Below are 18,571 nucleotides of genomic sequence, written 5' to 3' on the forward strand. Positions count from 1 at the left end.
TGTTTACACTAATATACTGATCTTATGAAACACTGCTTTCAAACAATATTCGTTGCAGATGTTTCATCACAAAACTACATGTTTCATCACAAAATAACGATAGGTGAGTAATTTAACGTGGTGTTAACACGATGTTTCATATATACCTTTTTTTTTAAACACAGAGTGCAAGTGCAAGTTTGAAATTGACAATGAAATTCATTACTTTAATGCCGTAATGATAAATGTAGTCTAATATTACGCAACATTGCTAATGAACTCCATCATCGAGTAACTATAGTTAAATGCACGATTTTGAATGCAATAGAGGAACGAAAATACAGTGAATCCTTGATCTAAGAGAACAAAAGCAGTAGGTTCTAAGAAAATAGCCTATCCCCTCCGCTGCGGGGCATAAGCCGTGAGGGGACGTGAAGCTCGAGCTGCCCGGTCTCCGAGCAGCGTAAAGTATAAACATGTCGTGTAATCCGATACGAGGACGGGTATATCGGTGTGAACTGCTACTAATCCAATTACAAAACTTCTTTATTTTACATTATTTTTTTATAGGATTTTCACCAATTTATTTCTGGCATTTTTCTGATTAAAATGAGACTAAACACGATATAATTCGAACTGTGTGTGGTGGTTTAATTGATACTATGTAGTAAGTATAGATCGTAGAAGAGGATAGCCAGCGAAAAAAATTAAAAACTTATTGTTAAGTGAATTTTTAACTTTTGTATCTTAATTTTGAGAAAGTGGAAACAAATGAAATCTTATTTTCCGTAGCAGTTGCCTTTATAGATGTGCAGTAAATAAGAATCGTACTAAATTCTGTAGAATTTTATTTTCTAGCATTTTTTTTAATTTTCACAGAAGCCATAAAGGCATAAAGATCCGCAGTCTACTTATTGTATTGTTTAAAATACGAACGCGGTGCCAACGTTTCTTTTTTTTATTTTCACAATTTTCTTCTTGTACATACAACCTTTCTCAAGATGTTTGTTACTTTTTTCTGATTAAAATGAGCTGTTTAAAAACCTCGGGCTGTAGCTCCTTTAATTTGCAAAAATCTAGTCTAGTTCTTTGACAACATATTTTCTACATGTTAAGCTGTTTATGGAAACAAGAAATATTTTTCGTGTTTTAAATTTGTTTCACGAGAAGCCCCCTTCAAAATCGTGTTCAATTTACGATCTAAGAAATGTAAACAGAAGACAGCGTAAGTATTAGTCCAGTCAATGAATGCTCATACGGGGGTGTAGAGGGAAATGGAAGGATCATAATTTTTAACCTTGGGACTTTGTTTGGACTAGTTAGGAAGTAAACATACTAAAAGTCCCTACTCCTATTAGGTGAGCGGGGTGCAGGGGGCAGGCAGAAGGTCCCCTTTTTCGGTCTTCCGCTTATATCTCGGAAACTATGCGTCCTAGCGATAAGACCATTCTACACAAAATTAGAGCAGACAAAAAGTGCCATAAGATTAACTGCATTCAGTTTTTCGCTATCTCGCATAGTTTCCGAGATGTCCGCACTCAAAGTTCAATAATTGTACTGAAGAGTTAGTGAACTTTGAGCGCGGATATCTCGGAAAATATGCGAGATAGCGAAAAACTGAATCCAATCAATCGTGTGGCACATATTGTCAGCTTTAATTTTGTAAAGAATGGTCTTATTGCTAGGAGGTATAGTTTCCGAAGTATAAGCGGAAAACCGATAAAAGGGACCTTCTACGTGCCCCGCTGCACCCCGCTCATCGCCTAGGTGTGGGGATTTTTAGTATGTTTACCTTCTAACGAGTCCATACAAAGACCCAAAGTTAAAAATTGTGTTCCTTCCATTTCCCTCTACAAATTTTCGTTGACTGGACTAAAACATTCGAGACGTGTTTTCTACGTTCGGCACTGTCGACAAGGTCACAAAGAAATAGTAAAACTACACGATCTAAGAAATACCATGGACCCAAGCGTTTCTCTTAGACCAAGGATTTACTGTATATTACGTATTCCGATCAACATAGTGGCTGTGTTTTCGAACACGTCACAAGTAATTAGAAAACGGCATATTGCTATTAGAATTAAAGAAGAATATACGAATGAGTCAAAATCCTATGCAACTTACATTTAACAACATTATTCTTCATGCAAAATTTACACTTACAACATAAAATATGTGTACAGGCTGGGCCGTGATTTATATCATAAATAAAGCAAAGGCGTAGAAGGACGTCCTTTTTACGTGAAACCACATCTTCCAAAAAATAGAATTTGAAATTTCGTCGAATAGTACAATTTATAAAATATCAATGTTATTCATTATATTTACGTACATATGTACGTTCTATCAATTGTGGCGTTAACACGGACGTTATTGATTTTGTTCCAACATTTTTCTGAAAATTTATAACATGCGCAATATTTTCTATTAATTCGGATTCAACGAAATTATAAAGAATATTAAGACTAACTACCGCATTAGTTATATCTTGATGGGTTGTTTGTCAGTACATAAAAATTAAGTTTTGTGCATCAATTACATTGTGGTAAAACCTGCGAAAGGTGCATTCAAATTCAAAAAGCACTAATTCTGATGAATTTAAAGAGTTTTTTAATGTCCCATTTCCTTTTGGATAAACTGTACTTCTCTCTGACTTTCACTTTTATCTTATCATGTCTCACTTGTGTCAAATCGCTCAATATCTCTCTTTCTTCCTCCTTCGCAATCTCTATCCATTATACCTGCTATACCACGCCTGGGCTACTGGCTACTGGTGCTCCGATAGTTGATGACGTAGAATCGGCTATCCCCACCCGGCCCGCCAGTGCGAGAGAGGGGAACACGAGCTCGCTTTACTTAAGGCAGTTCCAACTAGTAGCTCCGGAGCTATTCGAGGCATCTTCCCCGCTTAAGTTGTTCCCCCACTCTTAGACTTCATCGTTATATGTATAGTAGTGGGAAGCTCCCACCACGAGAGTCGCACGCCACGCGACGCACAACTCGACGCACACGCATATACATATAAGTATCTGACTGGGAGTCGGGTTGCCCGTCCGTGTTTATTGCACCACTCAACCTGGCAGAAAATTATTCGAAGGATTTATTCGAAGACTTTCCACGAATAATTGTATGAATAAAACTTTATTCGAAATGTTGATTGAAATAAAATTTTTGCACAGCTCTGTCGGTGGGGAATAAGTTGGAATTCCTTGCTTTATACTTACTTTGCGGCGAGCTATTATTCCCCTCTCGCGCTAATGCGAGTTGGCCGGCCGGGCGTCCGGAGCGCGATAGTGGGAGTAGTTTACATCATCGACGCTCGGAGCACGAATTATCCAGGCGTGTGCTATTAGTCCAGTCAATGAATGCTCATAAGGGGGTTGTAGAGGGAAATGGACGGGACACAATTTTTTACTTTTGGACTTTGTTTGGACTAGTTAGGAGGTAAACATACAAAAAGTCCCTACTCGTAGGAGGTGAGCGGAGTGCAGGGGGCACGTAGAAGGTCCCCCTTTCCGGTCTTCCACTTATATCTCGGAAACTATGCGTCCTAGCGATAAGACCACTCTACATAGAATTAAAGTTGACAAAAAGTGTCATAAGATTAACTGCATTCAATTTTTCGCTATCTCGCATAGTTTCCGAGATATCCGCGCTCAAAGATCACTAATTGTGAAAAAGAAATTTTTGCCTTATTTGACTAGCTAACTCTTCAGCACAATTAGTGAACTTTGAGCGCGGATATCTCGGAAACTATGCGAGATAGCGAAAAACTGAATCCAATCAATCTTGTGGCACATTTTATCATCTTTAATTTTGTATAGAATGTTCTTATCGCTAGGACACATAGTTTCCGAGATATAAGCGGAAAACCGGAAAAGGGGACCTTCTAAATGCCCCCTTGCACCCCGCTGTCCTCCCAGGAGTGGGAACTTTTAGTATGTTTACTTCCTAACTAATCCAAACAAAGACCCAAAGTTAAACATTGTGTTCCTTCCATTTCCCTCTACAACTTTTCGTTGACTGGGCTATATACCATAATAGGCGTGTGCTACACCGTGCCAATAGTGTTTGGCAAATTTTGGCGCTCTCTTCAAAGCTCCTCTCAGCCTAACGAGCAATTATAAATCATAAATAATTACAGTATTAATAAGGAACATAAATTACGTTAGGAAACTATGAGTTATACTCAAGTATGATCGGACCGATTTAAACTACCTCGTATTGTACCAACTGGGATTAGCGAGACGGTTGTAAAGAGATCGATGAAAATTATGGCGAAAGATTATATACTATTAATACAGTGCTATGCAGTTATGAGTATAGTCGATCATAAATAATACAGAGATTCTTTATCTAGATACAAACAGACTCTTTATCTAGATACACACAGAGACACGTGCATTCGATGAATTTTCATATTCAATCTATTGAGAATGTAATTTTGAACAAACAAACTTTCTAGTTTAATTTACTCTTATTATAAAATATGATTTTTTGGCGAAGTTTCCGTTTACGTCCATCGTCAGAATTGGATGAAATTTTGGAAATAGGTTCTTTTTTTACTAAAATGATGATTGTCAGAAGGATTTTTGGCGACTCGAAAAAAATTTTTTACCATTTCAATATCAGTCCCTACCTTACCGACACCACTCCTGTATTTTCGTATGCGTGCACTCTCTGCCCCCTGCCACCTAATCCTAACTAATTCTCATCGCATAATCTTTCCATTGTAGATATTCAGTTAATTGGTTTAACAATTGGAATTTTTAAAACATGTTATATTAATTTCGAGAATATACATATTTAATATCTTCAATTAATTGCAAAAATGGATCATCACCAGTGTTACGAGCCAGGGCCGCGAGCTGCACGAGTGGCCGGCGAAGGGTTATTACCCTAGGAATATGATATAAATTTGTTAGTTAAGGAACGCGGACGAACCCAATGCGAAATTGGGGAGCCGCTAGGATTATTGACAGCGAGGACGAACCTGACGCGAAGTCAGGGAGCTTCTAGGAATGGAGTCAAACGCAGACGAACCCGATGCAAAACCGGGGAGCTGCTAGGAGGTTGTATAATAGCACAGACGAACCTGATGCGAAATCAGGGAGCTGTTAGGATGCGGACGAACCCAATGCGAAACTGGGGAGCCGCTAGGTTGAATAAATCTCTGTTTGGACAATTGGAATGTCGCGAAAGAACCTGATGGTTAATCAGGGAATTGCTAGGATAATTAGTAAGGCGAGCGGTAATATTGTATCGTGTGGGGACGTTCAATTACTTGGTTAGGATATTGGACGATAATTATGGGTTTAATTAATTTGAGTTAATTATCAAAGAAGACAAATATATTCTTACTATAGAATTTCGTATTACAAGTGTATTTGTGTCGCGAATGGACTGAATTTAGAACATAAAGAAATTGAAAGGTGATATTACCTAAGCTAAGATGCACGGTGTTGACGCACTGGCAATGCGGGGGACTCGGAGCAACCTTGTCACCGCCCAACAGATTTTACACCGAACTCGTGGAATCTGTACGCGGTTAAACTTTGATTCAAAAGGAACGAACGTCCGATCTCACTGGTAGTTGACTTCCGAGATGCAGCATGACGCGACACTATTCGTGATTACGACAGTACTAGCCTACTTATACAGGGTGTCCCAAATGTGGTGTACTTAATTGAAATGGGAGGTTCCTGAGACCATTCTAAGAGACATTTTCCTTTGCACCAATGTCAACTGCGGCTTTGTTTAGGAGTTATTAACGAAAAACACGGACCAATCAGAGCGCGCCCTGGGCGGCCGCGCCACACCGCGCCGACAAGCGAGTGTCGGTGGTACGCCGTGACATCGCAACGAACAAGAGTTTCTCGATTATGTGAATGCTCTCCGATTTCAATGAGCTTTGGATATGTGGTCAAGATCATTATTCTGAACAACATTTCCCTTTACAGTTTTTGTCGGCCGGCTTTAGTTTACGAGATTATCGCGAGAAACTTTACTTGTAAATCCATGGGATCGATGTACTACTAGCTCCTATCCGATTTCAATGAGCTTTGGATATGTGGTCAAGACCATTATTCTGAATAACATTTCTCTTTAGACTACTTGGCGGTTGGCTTTAGTTTACGAGATTATCGTAAAAAAAGAGAAGAAGCACAGAAACTGATTGTATTAAAAACTCACGTATTCAGCCGTAAATCCATTTGCTGCTTCGAAATGTGTGTCTTGAAATTTCTCCACACTCACAATCATTGTTCACATTTGTCAACACATAGTTATGCACTAATAATAATTGCCATATCCCTTGTACTGCTGCACAAATCACAACAATCAGGTAATGCAATCACTAGACCGCGGATTTCATGTATTTGTAGCAAACATGAGTAGTTGCATTTTAATACAGTAGAGAGATTAAAATAATTTCAAAACACCATAGTATTATTTGCAACTTCTTAAAATGATCACAGTGAGAATCAAATATCTGTCTGGCTCCTGTCCCTTGTAATAGCGGCAGCCAACATTAATGTTGCATAAAGATCCGTAGTCTAGTGATTAGTTTAAATATTACTATCAAAAACACAGCTAATAGCAACCGTTAGCTTTGAATTGACAAGTCTTTGGAGATGTTCTCTCTATCGCGGCTCGAACGACACTGATTTTCCGCAAGATTTTTCTAAAGAATTTAGGGAGGGCATTTAGAGTGTCGAAATTCGAAATGCACGCTGTAGCACGAGAACGACGGGACGGTTGGACGAAAAACAGGATACGAGAAGGACCGCTGGCAATCACATGTTTAGTTTTTCCTGTAGATTGGTACGCAGAGTCGATGGGTAACCGTCCGAAAACGTCGTCTGTCCTTCTTTTAGAAAGTTTCTTAAGGAAGGTATAGGACAATAGGGATGCTACGCTGACCTGACATTTTTACCCCTTGCTGGGTAAAAGGACGGATGACGTTTTCGAACAGTTACCCATCGACTCTGCGTACCAACCTGCAGGAAAAACTAAACATGTGTTTGCCACAAAGCTTACAGCGGTCCTTCTCGCATTCTGTTTTTCGTATAACCGTCCCGTCGTTCTCGTGCTACAGCGTGCACATTTCGAATTTCGACACTCTGAATAACCTTCCTAAATTCTTTAGAAAAATCTTGCGGAAAATCAGTGTCGTTCGAGCCGCGATAGAGAGAACATCTCCAAAGACTTGTCAATTCAAAGCTAACGGTTGCTATTAGCTGTGTTTTTGATAGTAATATTTAAACTAATCACTAGACTACGGATCTTTATGCAAAATGAATGTTGGCTGCCGCTATTACAAGGGACAGGAGCCAGACAGATATTTGATTCTCACTGTGATCATTTTAAGAAGTTGAAAATAATACTATGGTGTTTTGAAATTATTTTAATCTCTCTACTGTATTAAAATGCACCTACTCATGTTTGCTACAAATGCATGAAATCCGCAGTCTAGTGATTGCATTACCTGATTGTTGTGATTTGTGCAGCAGGACAAGGGATATGGCAATTATTATTAGTGCATAACTATGTGTTGACAAATGTGAACAGTGATTGTGAGTGTGGAAAAATTTCAAGGCATCTGTGTGAAATAAACATACGAATTATTTATCGATTCGAAAGTGAAACTGAAATTCTGGATCGTCGACTTGACCGCGCATCCCTTAGGCCTTTTACCACCGGCTGTGCAGTTCGTCGACCTGGCCGTACGTCCCTTAGCTTTCGGTACTGTCGTATACCTGAAGACATCTGTGCAGTTCGTCACCGAGTGACCCAGTGACACACATTTCGATGCAGCAAATGGATTTACGGCTGAATAAGTAAGGTTTTAATACAATCAGTTTCTGCTTTTTCCTTCGTTCGGGTAAAGTTGCCGTAAGTCGGGTAAAGAGATCCACCCATATGAATTGACAAGTAAAGTTCTTCCGACCGACAAAAACTGTAAAGGGTAATGTTGTTCAGAATCATGGTCTTGACAACATATCCAAGGCTCATCGAAATCGGAGAGGAGATAGTTCAGATAGTACATCGATCGATTTACAATTACAAGTTACTTCTCGCGTAAACTAAAGCCGGCCGACAAAAACTGTAAAGGGAAATGTTGTTCAGAATCATGGTCTTGACAACATATCCAAAGCTCATCCAAATCGGGGAAGATTCACATAATCTCGAGAAACTCTTGTTCGTTACGGCATCGCGGCGTTACGCCGCGCTCGTCTCCCGGCGCGCCGGGCTGAACGTGCCATCGCGCGTCTAGGGCGCGCTCTGATTGGTCCGTGTTTTTCGTTAATAACTCCTAAACAAAGCCGCAGTTGACATTGGTGCAAAGGAAAATGTCTCTTAGAATGGTCTCAGGAACATCCCATTTCAATTAAGTACACCACATTTGGGACACCCTGTATAGCCCTGCAATGACAGTAGAGATCACGAATCTGAACGTGTATTGAAAATTCACGTGTACACGTGTACACGTGTAACGAATATACACGTGTTTGAGTTCGTGTAAAGTTTACTCCATGTGTACACGTGTATTTAGGTGCACGTGTACACGTGTATTTAGCTACACGTGTACACGTGGATTGAAATACACGAATACACGTATCGAAATGTATAATTCCACATGTATTAACCCATCTTTCTATTATATAAAATAGTTCTGTAGTTCTGTCACGCAAAAACTCCGACCGGCGAAGCTTTCTGATGGGAACCCTAAATTGAGCGACGTGACAATGTGCATTTTTCAGAGAGAGTGAGAGAGAGAGAGAGAGAGAGTGTGTGTGTGTGTACGCGAGAAATAGAGCGCGATATTGTATAGCGATAGAGAGAGCAAGATGGTAAGAGAGAGGCGCCGCGAGGGTTGGTGAGCGAAGCGAACAGGGGGCAGAGCCCCCTAGTATCCCATATGTTATTTCGTCATTAATATCAGAATATTTAGATATGTAAATTGTTCATGCGACTTATTTACTGAGTTGCAGGTGAAAATAAGAAGCATTATGGTTTTGGTTAATAAAGTTTAATTTATTAATCTTTTGTTCTGAGAGAAGAAACCTAAAGTATTAACATTTTGTGGAAGTAAACGGTTTCGTTTTTTTGTTACAATATTTCCAGCACATGAAAAACACCGTTCCGACATCGCCGAAGTTGCTGGAATTGTTAAATATTTTTTGGCAAATTCCGAAATTGCTGGATATTTGTTTGCCCTAGCCTTCCACCATTCAAATGGATTTAAATTTTAATTTAATGTGCTGGAAATATTGTAACAAAAAAAACGAAACCGTTTACTTCCACAAAATGTTAATACTTTAGTTTTCTTATCTCAGAACAAAGGATTAATAAAGTAAACTTTATTAACCAAAACCATAATGCTTCTTATTTTCACCTGCAACTCAGTAAATAAGTCTCATGAACAATTTACATATCTAAATATTCTGATATTAATGACGAAATAACATATGGGATACTAGGGGGCTCTGCCCCCTGTTCGCTTCGCTCACCAACCCTCGCGGCGCCTCTCTCTTACCATCTTGCTCTCTCTATCGCTATACAATATCGCGCTCTATTTCTCTCGTACACACACACACTCTCTCTCTCTCTCTCTCTCTCTCTCTCTCACTCTCTCTGAAAAATACACATTGTCACGTCGCTCAATTTAGGGTTCCCATCAGAAAGCTTCGCCGGTCGGAGTTTTTGCGTGACAGAACTACAGAACTATTTTATATAATAGAAAGATGGGTTAATACATGTGAAATTATACATTTCGATACGTGTATTCGTGTATTTCAATCCACGTGTACACGTGTACACGTGGAGTAACCTTTAAACGAACTTCAACACGAACATCCGAACTACACGTGTACACGTGTATTTCAGACACACGTGAAATCGAGATCTCTAAATGACAGGTGGTACTTGTCAGTACCCTTCAAGTGAACATTCGTATTTTGTCAACGACCAGTTGGTCGTGCGTACGTTTGGGCCCTAAACTAACCTAAACAGTTATGTAGATTTATCTAGGGTAGCTCTGTTCGTTTATCTAGGACGGTTCCTGCCAGAGATGATATTGAACACCTGTTCGTCTTCCGTAACACCAGCTTTGTTGATGATTGAATCATGCTTAACAGTGAAACCAGAATGAGCGCCGAACGGCGCTCCTGTGCTCTCCTCCTTACCCCTTCCACTATTCCATTCCAGCACCGTGCGTAGGCGCACACTCCACGGTCCCCATCTCGCACGTAAAACGTGTCTCTCATTCGCCCCACTCATTCCCCGTCATCAGACAGGGGGTACATCATTTCACCCTGACTCCCCACATCTGGCATCACTGATCCTTAATGCCACCTCTACTTAATCAGACTCTAGATTGACATTAAAATGTTAAAAGAATTTTGTCGGTAAGGTAGGGACTGACATTGAAATGGTAAAAAAATTTTTTTCGTGTCTCCAAAAATCCTTCTGACAATCATCATCTTACAAGGAGAACCCCCGCTCTGTCCCTCACGGATTTTGTTCAGACTCTACAGAGTTATAGATCTCGTTCTCCTGATTACGAAAATACCCCATTATAGGCGCAGACGCTCAATAGTTTTCGAGATATTTGCAATTAAAGTTTCATAACAGTAAAATATCAGTTTGGTTCAGATTTTTACCAAGCAGTGGTGTGGTGTAACAGCAGCGAGCTGAACTGTTACGCCGCACGCCCGGGTTCGAAACCCTTCGAGGTAGATTATTTTTAATTGTTTTTTTTCATGGAAAATGCATTTTCAATGTTAAACAAATTTTAAATAAAATATTTTTATTCGCTAAAGGACTAATTGAAAATGATACTTATCATTTTATAGAAGAAACACCAGATCTATTACTACATATACAAAAGATAATAATTATAAAACAATAATAATATTAAAATAATACATAACACACAGAAACAACAAATATAAATATGAATACAAATACAAAACACAAAATGGAATAAATATGAAAAATACAAAACACAAAATGCTACGACTATAAAAAGAAACTGACTGACGAACGAAATATGCATTTGGAATTTGAAAGATGCAAGAGGCAGAGCTAGTATCAAATCTCACGATAACGTCAACAGTTTACCGAAAGTTCTAAAGAGCGCAAGCCCCTTAGCTCGTTGCCAGATCGTAGCCAATAGATCTCTACACCGAAATCTTCGTCGACTAACATTACTGTCTTTTACAATAAATACCATTGTTGCACATAACAAAAATTATAAGTATTTGATTTCTATATTTACTCTACGTAACGTATATTGTTTATATTATACAAGCTACAGGAAGCGTGATGGCAAGCCACATTAACCGCTCTGATTACTATTCATTGCATTTATTCTATTTTGTATTTGTATTCATATTTATATTTGTTGTTTCTGTGTGTTATGTATTATTTTAATATTATTATTGTTTTATAATTATTATCTTTTGTATATGTAGTAATAGATCTGGTGTTTCTTCTATAAAATGATAAGTATCATTTTCAATTAGTCCTTTAGCGAATAAAAATATTTTATTTAAAATTTGTTTAACATTGAAAATGCATTTTCCATGAAAAAAAAACAATAAAAAATAATTTACCACGAATGGATTCGAACCCGGGCCTGCGGGGTAACAGTTCAGCTCGCTGCTGTTACGCCATACCATTGCTTGGTAAAAATCTGAACTAAACTGTATATATTTTACGGTTATGAAACTTTAATTGCAAATATCTTGAAAACTATTGAGTGTCTGCGCCTATAATGGGGTATTTTCGTAATCAGGGGAACGAGATCTACAACTCTGTAAAGTCTGAACAAAATCCGTGAGGGACAGAGCGGGGATGCTCCTTGTTAGTCAAAAAAGACCCTATTCTCAAAATTTCATCCAATTCTGACGATGGACGTAAACGGAAGCACAGCAGATTTTTTACTGCATTATATTATTATCAGTACGGTCCACCTTGCATTACACTTTTTATATGATAAAATAGCCATATCGACTCTACCGAAGTTTTACATTGTTTATCTTAATCAGTTTTTTCATTACGTTATACGTAAGTTTTTTCGCATTATAAATTCAAAGTTTTGATTTTAATTGTTCGGTTATGTTGCAAACATACTTATGTATAATATATACAGGGTGTCCAAAACCACCCGTCCAGGGGTGTTAACTGCCTAGATAAGCATATTCGGTAAAAATGTTTGGAATAAAAGTTGCAGGGATTAATGGAGGACATATGTCTATGACCTTGTATTTGACTTTTGGATCCATTTTCAAGGTTATTTGGAGGTCGGTACGTATTTTTTAAGAGCTCGAAATTTCACGTTCAGATATGTACTTATGTCCTAGATTAAAATGACTGCTAGAGGCCATAAAAAATACGTACTGACCTCCAAATAACCTTGAAAATGGATCCGAAAGTCAAATAGAAGGTCATCGACATATATCCTTCATTAAACCCTGCAACTTTTATTGCAAACAGTTTTACTGAATATGCTTATCTGAGAAGTTAACACCCCTGGACGAGTGGTTTTGGACACCCTGTATTTATATATTTTAAAATACTTTAGGAAGGGGGGGGAAGCAAATATTTATACACGGTGTTTAATTGGTAATAAAGTCTTAATAGTAAGAAGAGATGTGGTAAAAGGAAGGTTTATTATAAGTTAGACGCCTTGTATATGTAAACTTACAATGAATTTAATTATTGAATTTTATTTAAACATTTTACATCTCTTAAATGAAGAGAAATATTATATGAATTTTATTATACGAATTTTATATGAATTTTATAGTGAATTATTTTATATTCTTGATTTTACGCAAATAATTCCGACACTGCATTCGAATTTGGTAGAAACAATACACGTGTATTTAGACATACATGCACACCAAACAGAGATTTTTAGTTTTCAGTAAAGCATAAATTAAATCTCAATCCACCCTAAATTTAATTAGCTTTGTACCATGTGCTTCATTTTTAATGAATATATTCTTCACTTTGTAAAATGCATTCGAATTTGGTAGAAACAATACACGTGTATTTAGACATACATGCACACCAAACAGAGATTTTTAGTTTTCAGTAAAGCATAAATTAAATCTCAATCCACCCCAAATTTAATTAGCTTTGTACCATGTGCTTCATTTTTAATGCATATATTCTCCACTTCGTAAAATGCGTATAACAAATATTTTTACTTGCAAATTATTGCAGTAAATTGAATTTCTGGTTTTCAGTAAATAAGGAACATTTTTGTCACGTTTTTTATTTACACCGCTTAGAATTTATTGGTAGACACATGCTCCTGGCAAAAAGTTGTTAAATGTAATGAAAAAATTACAAACCTTACACAATTTCGAATAACTTCTTTCTGGTAGTCATATACATGCAAGTAATCTTACACATAAACATATCTTCATGGTATGCATGATACGACAGTATGATCCGGTGCTTCTCTCAATATTGTTTTGTTTGCGTCAAAAGAAAAGAGTGAAATGCCAGCTTTGGGTTCGGCCCGCTGAGAATAGAAACATTATATCACATGAAATGTTCAAAATTTTATTCAGTTCATAAAATACAGAGTCTGAAGGAGATTTGAACAAGTAGGCAGTAACCAGGCTATAGTGTGACACATGCTGTACGTGAAAAGCTAAAAGTTGTTAAATATTAAAATACAATATACAGGGTGTTTCGTCTAAAAGAGGACACCTAAATATCTCCTCTATCTCTGAAAATACAAAAAATGTTTCTAACGTAATCTAAATGGTTTCAAAAGACGAATCAGATCGAAAGAATCGTTTATTATAAATTGTAATTTTTTAATCGTATTATCAAGGTCATCGATGTTTTTTGATACATAACTACATTTTTATTTTACTGCATCGGATAACTGATCGAAATATACATTCAGATATGTATAATAACATGACCTTGAAATGACCTTGATCTTCGAAAATTAAAGTTTTACCTTCACATCAAGGTCAAGGTCATATATATATATATATATGTAATATATATATATATGTATAATATATATATATATGTATATATATATATATATATATATGATTGTATTTTTCGATCAGTGACCCGATGCAATAAAATAAAAATGTAGTTATGTATCAAAAAACATCGATGACCTTGAAAAAACGATTGGTAACACTGTCCAACAAATTTCAACTTTTTTTATGATTTCAATATACTGTTGGGTCCTTCTTATAGAGTTTTTTGCGCTGATTCCGAATCTGTCCTTAATTTTTCTCCTATACGCAGTTTTTGAAAAACATGGCTTTGAAAAAAGAACATATTTTTCAACTTTAAACAAATATTGTGATGTTATTATAAAAGATATTGAATTGTTCTCTACAGCAAAAGATTCTGTAGACTTTCCCGAATACAGTGATATCCAATATTAATACATTATGATTGTTTAAACATGTTTAAACAATGATTAAAGACGAAGAGACACCACTTTTGCACCAATTTTTGAGGATATTTTTCAATTTATCTCAAAAAATTAGGGTCCAGCGGAAAATCGAACTATACCACGCGATAGAGCAGACTTTTATCTTGAAAAACCACCGTTTGAAGTTTGCGACATCGACGTTTTTTTCGAACCAGAAAGCAAAATATCTTCGCCCGACATGAGTTTCCGCCAGTGGCGCTCGGACGGGATTCGGCGCGGCGCGGCGCAGCGACGGGATACGGAGCGGCGAACGACCGTTCTGGTGGTGAGAATCACTGGTGACAACTCATGTCGAGCGAAGATATTTTGCTTTCTGGTTCGACAAAAACGTCGACGTTACAAACTTGAAAGGGTGGTTTCTCAAGATGAAAGTCTGCTGTATCGCGTGGTATAGTTCGATTTTCCGCTGGACCCTAATTTTTTGAGATAAATTGAAAAATATCCCCAAAAATTGCTGCAAAAGTGGTGTCTCTCCGTCTCTAATCATTGTTTAAACATGTTTAAACAATCATAATGTATTAATATTGGATATCACTATATTCGGGAAAGTCTACAGAATCTTTTGCTATAAAGAACAATTCAATACCTTTTATAATAACATCATAATATTTGTTTAAATTTGAAAATATGTTTTTTTTTCAAAGCCATGTTTTTCAAAAACTGTGCGTATAGGAGAAAAATTGAGGACAGATTCGGAATCAGCGCAAAAAACTCTATAAGAAGGACCCAACAGTATATTGAAAACAAATTTGGTGTTGGACAGTGTAATTATACAGGGTGTTTACCTACAGGCGGGAGAAAATTTAAGGGGTGGTTCTCGACGATAATATAATACGAAAATGAAGAATAAAAAAATTGCGATTTCGGCTTCGTTATTTAGTTATTAACAATTAAAAATCCGCCTAAAATGCTGCAACACTTCTAACAAAAGTATACGTTGCGTACGTCACACAAGCGCGCGACAGTCTCGTATCAAGTGACAAACGCATGCATACCTTGGTTCTCATTTGGGGCCCCAGCGAGGTGAAAATGTTTAAAAAATCGGTGGACGACATTGAACCTACCTACTCGTTAAAATCCACAAGGGCATTTCTAATATCCGCCCTATGGAATTATCGAGTAGAAGGGGTCAATGTCCTTTCACTTTTAAAATCTTCTCACAAATATCCACAAATCCTTATCCTGCTCTATAATTGTTCATAACACCGTACTTAGTACCTAATATACTGGAATAAACGCTCTAGCACTATTTACAATATCATACACACGCACTACGAGTTTACAGAGAGTACAAGTTTACTGAGGGGAATGAGGAGAATATGAAGAACTGGTAATCCTTTAATGTTGAAACACTGCTCTTTATTGAACTTGGTTTACGTCGCGAGACTCGTTCACAGACGGAACGGACATCTTGAGGTCGTGTGATCTCTGCGAACGGAAATCTTCGACACGTGCGAGAAGAATTGTCCGTACAAGCTAGCATCTGTATGCACACTGATTCAAGACAGCTGATGAGGTCGATGCCAGATCGATAAAACAAATGAAGATCTACAGCAAACTACCGCCCAAACATCGCGCGTTGCTATACCAATACATTGTCTATCCTGTTTTCACGAATTTCGTGATTCTTTCTCATTCTGTCTGTGACCGCGAAATATCTCATGTGTGTGCATTGACCACATTAGCTGTCTTGAATCAGTGTGCATACGGATACTAACTTGTACGGACGATTCTTGACGCACGCGTCGAAGATTTCCGTTCGCAGAAATCGCATGACTCTGTAAACTCGTAGTGCGTGTGTATGATATTGTAAATAGTGCTAGAGCGTTTATTCCAGTTATTAGGTACGGTGTTCTGAACAATTATAGTGCAGGATAAGGATTTGTGGATGTGTAAGAAGAATTTAAAAGTGAAAGGGCATTGACCCCTTCTACTCGATAATTCCATAGGGCGGATATTAGAAATGCCCTTGTGGATTTTAACGAGTAGGTAGGTTCAATGTCGTCCACCGATTTTTTATACATTTTCACCTCGCTGGGGCGCCAAATGAGAACCAAGGTATGCATGCGTTTGTCACTTGATACGAGACTGTCGCGCGCCTGTCTGACGTACGCAACGTATACTTTTGTTAGAAGTGTTGCAGCATTTTAGGCGGATTTTTAATTGTTAATAACTAAATAACGAAGTCGAAATCGCAATTTTTTAATTCTTCATTTTCGTCTTATATTATCGTCGAGAACCACCCCTTAAATTTTCTCCCACCTGTAGGTAAACAACCTGTATAGGAAAGTACTGCCCTCTCCGATTTTGATGAAATTTAAATATGTTATGCAGCAACACATTCTGAACAGCTTTTTCCTTTTCCAATACAGGGGGGTCGCTTTTAGTTTTCGAGATATTTGCAAAAAACTATCGCGAATACTGAACGCTTCGATACAACGTAGACTGTTTCGGTGCGGCGTTTGTTTACATTTTGACGATGTAGAGATAAGAGAGAAAACAGGCGGGGCGGAAAGGGCCAGCCTGACACCACACACACCCACCCAGTGCTTAACACGCACACCCACTGTTTCTAAATTATACTCTAGATTCTTACGTATTTTCACGTGCTGATTACGAATCTGATATTGAAAATTTGCAGAAATGTTAATTTCTTAACGGAAACCTTCTTTTTAGAAACATTGGGTGCGTGTTAAGCACTGGGTGGGTGTGTGTGGTGTTGTCGCTTCTCATCTCCACAATGTCTTTACAAACACAAAATAAACGGATGCAACGCAAGAATCCAGGAGATGTCTTTGAAAATTGAAAGCTCAGTTGATTTTATATTGTATAATATGAGAACCTTCTTTTTAGAAACACTGGGTGCATGTTAAGCACTGGGTGGGTGTGTGTGGTGTCAGGCTGGCCCTTTCCGCCCCCCCTGTTTCCTCTCTTATCTCTACAGCGTCAAAATGTAAACAAACGCCGCACCGAAACAGTCTACGTTGCAGCGGAGCGTTCAGGAATACGAAAAATTCAATACAGTATTCGCGATAGTTTTTTGCAAATACCTCGAAAACTAAAAGCGAACCCCCTATATTGGAAAAGGAAAAAGTTGTTCAAAATGTCAATATCTATAACATATTTAAATTTCATCAAAATCGGAGAGGGCAGTACTTTTCTATATAATTACCAAACGATTAAAAAATTACAATTTATAAAAAACGATTCTTCCATCTGATTCGTCTTTTGAAACCATTTAGATTACGTTAGAAACATTTTTTGTATTTTCAGAGATAGAGGAGATATTTAGGTGTCCTCTTTTAGACGAAACACCCTGTATATGGTAGAGTATGAAATTGTATGTTTTTTGTTTCTTCCGTAATTAATCGTTCAATCGTTTATGAGTATAAAACTATTACAGTTCTACAATAGTTTTGAAAAGGAAATAGCGTTGTTATTAGAAAAATTTTGCAAATGTGGAAGACAATCTTCAAATAATAACACTAAGTATTTCGCATCTATTTTTATAACTAAAATTTCTTTTATTCTTAAATGATCTTAATTGGGATATGTGCCGTTTGAATAAGTGTTGTCAGATCGAGACCTGTGTCCCCCCCCCCTACTTTTCCCTTCTACGACCAGAGTTGGGCAAATTTTTATTTAAATAATAAATAATAAATCAACGTATGATTGTAATTGCAAATAATAACTAAACTTTTGGCTGCTCTTTACTTTTACCGGACCCAAAATTTGTGCTTTTCTTCTATAAATTAGGATGTATTTGGTATATAATCCAGTAGATTTGTAACCGGGGTGGCTACAGATCGAAGTTTCGATCCTGTAGGATCAATGGTTCGGGAGATATGCTTGCGTAAAGTTGAGCAATCTGCAATGTTTTTGACAGGCAAGGGCGCAGCCGACCGTCACTACCATATTGGTAGTGACGGTCGCACGTCGCTTACTGACAAGGAGAGCGCAAGGCCTTCGGGTCACCGATTTAGTTGAGATTGCGTATACTTATAGATTACTATCTCCCTTTCACGAATATATACCGTTATAGGGGCAAACACTCAATAATTGTTGAGATATTTATAAACAAAGTTTTTTCATAACCAGTAGTAG

The 18,571-nt window shown here is 37.6% G+C and overlaps 1 protein-coding gene across 16 annotated transcripts in view; it reads left to right on the forward strand.

The window, feature by feature from the left end:
• LOC143210125 (uncharacterized) overlaps positions 1 to 18,571 on the forward strand; it is a 957,580-nt gene that overhangs the window by 563,443 nt on the left and 375,566 nt on the right. For 12 of the 16 annotated variants that reach the window (XR_013009198.1, XM_076426766.1, XM_076426793.1 and 9 more), the window contains one exon: positions 59 to 103. The exons of the other annotated variants lie outside the window; for them this stretch is intronic. Coding sequence is in view for 11 of the 12 variants with exons in the window: in XM_076426766.1 (XP_076282881.1) it covers positions 59 to 103 (45 nt within the window). In the remaining variant the exon portion in view is untranslated. The remainder of the gene's footprint in view (positions 1 to 58; positions 104 to 18,571) is intronic. 16 annotated transcript variants of the gene reach the window in all.

This window comes from Lasioglossum baleicum, chromosome 1, assembly GCF_051020765.1.
Source record: "Lasioglossum baleicum chromosome 1, iyLasBale1, whole genome shotgun sequence".
Lineage (NCBI taxonomy): Eukaryota > Metazoa > Arthropoda > Insecta > Hymenoptera > Halictidae > Lasioglossum > Lasioglossum baleicum.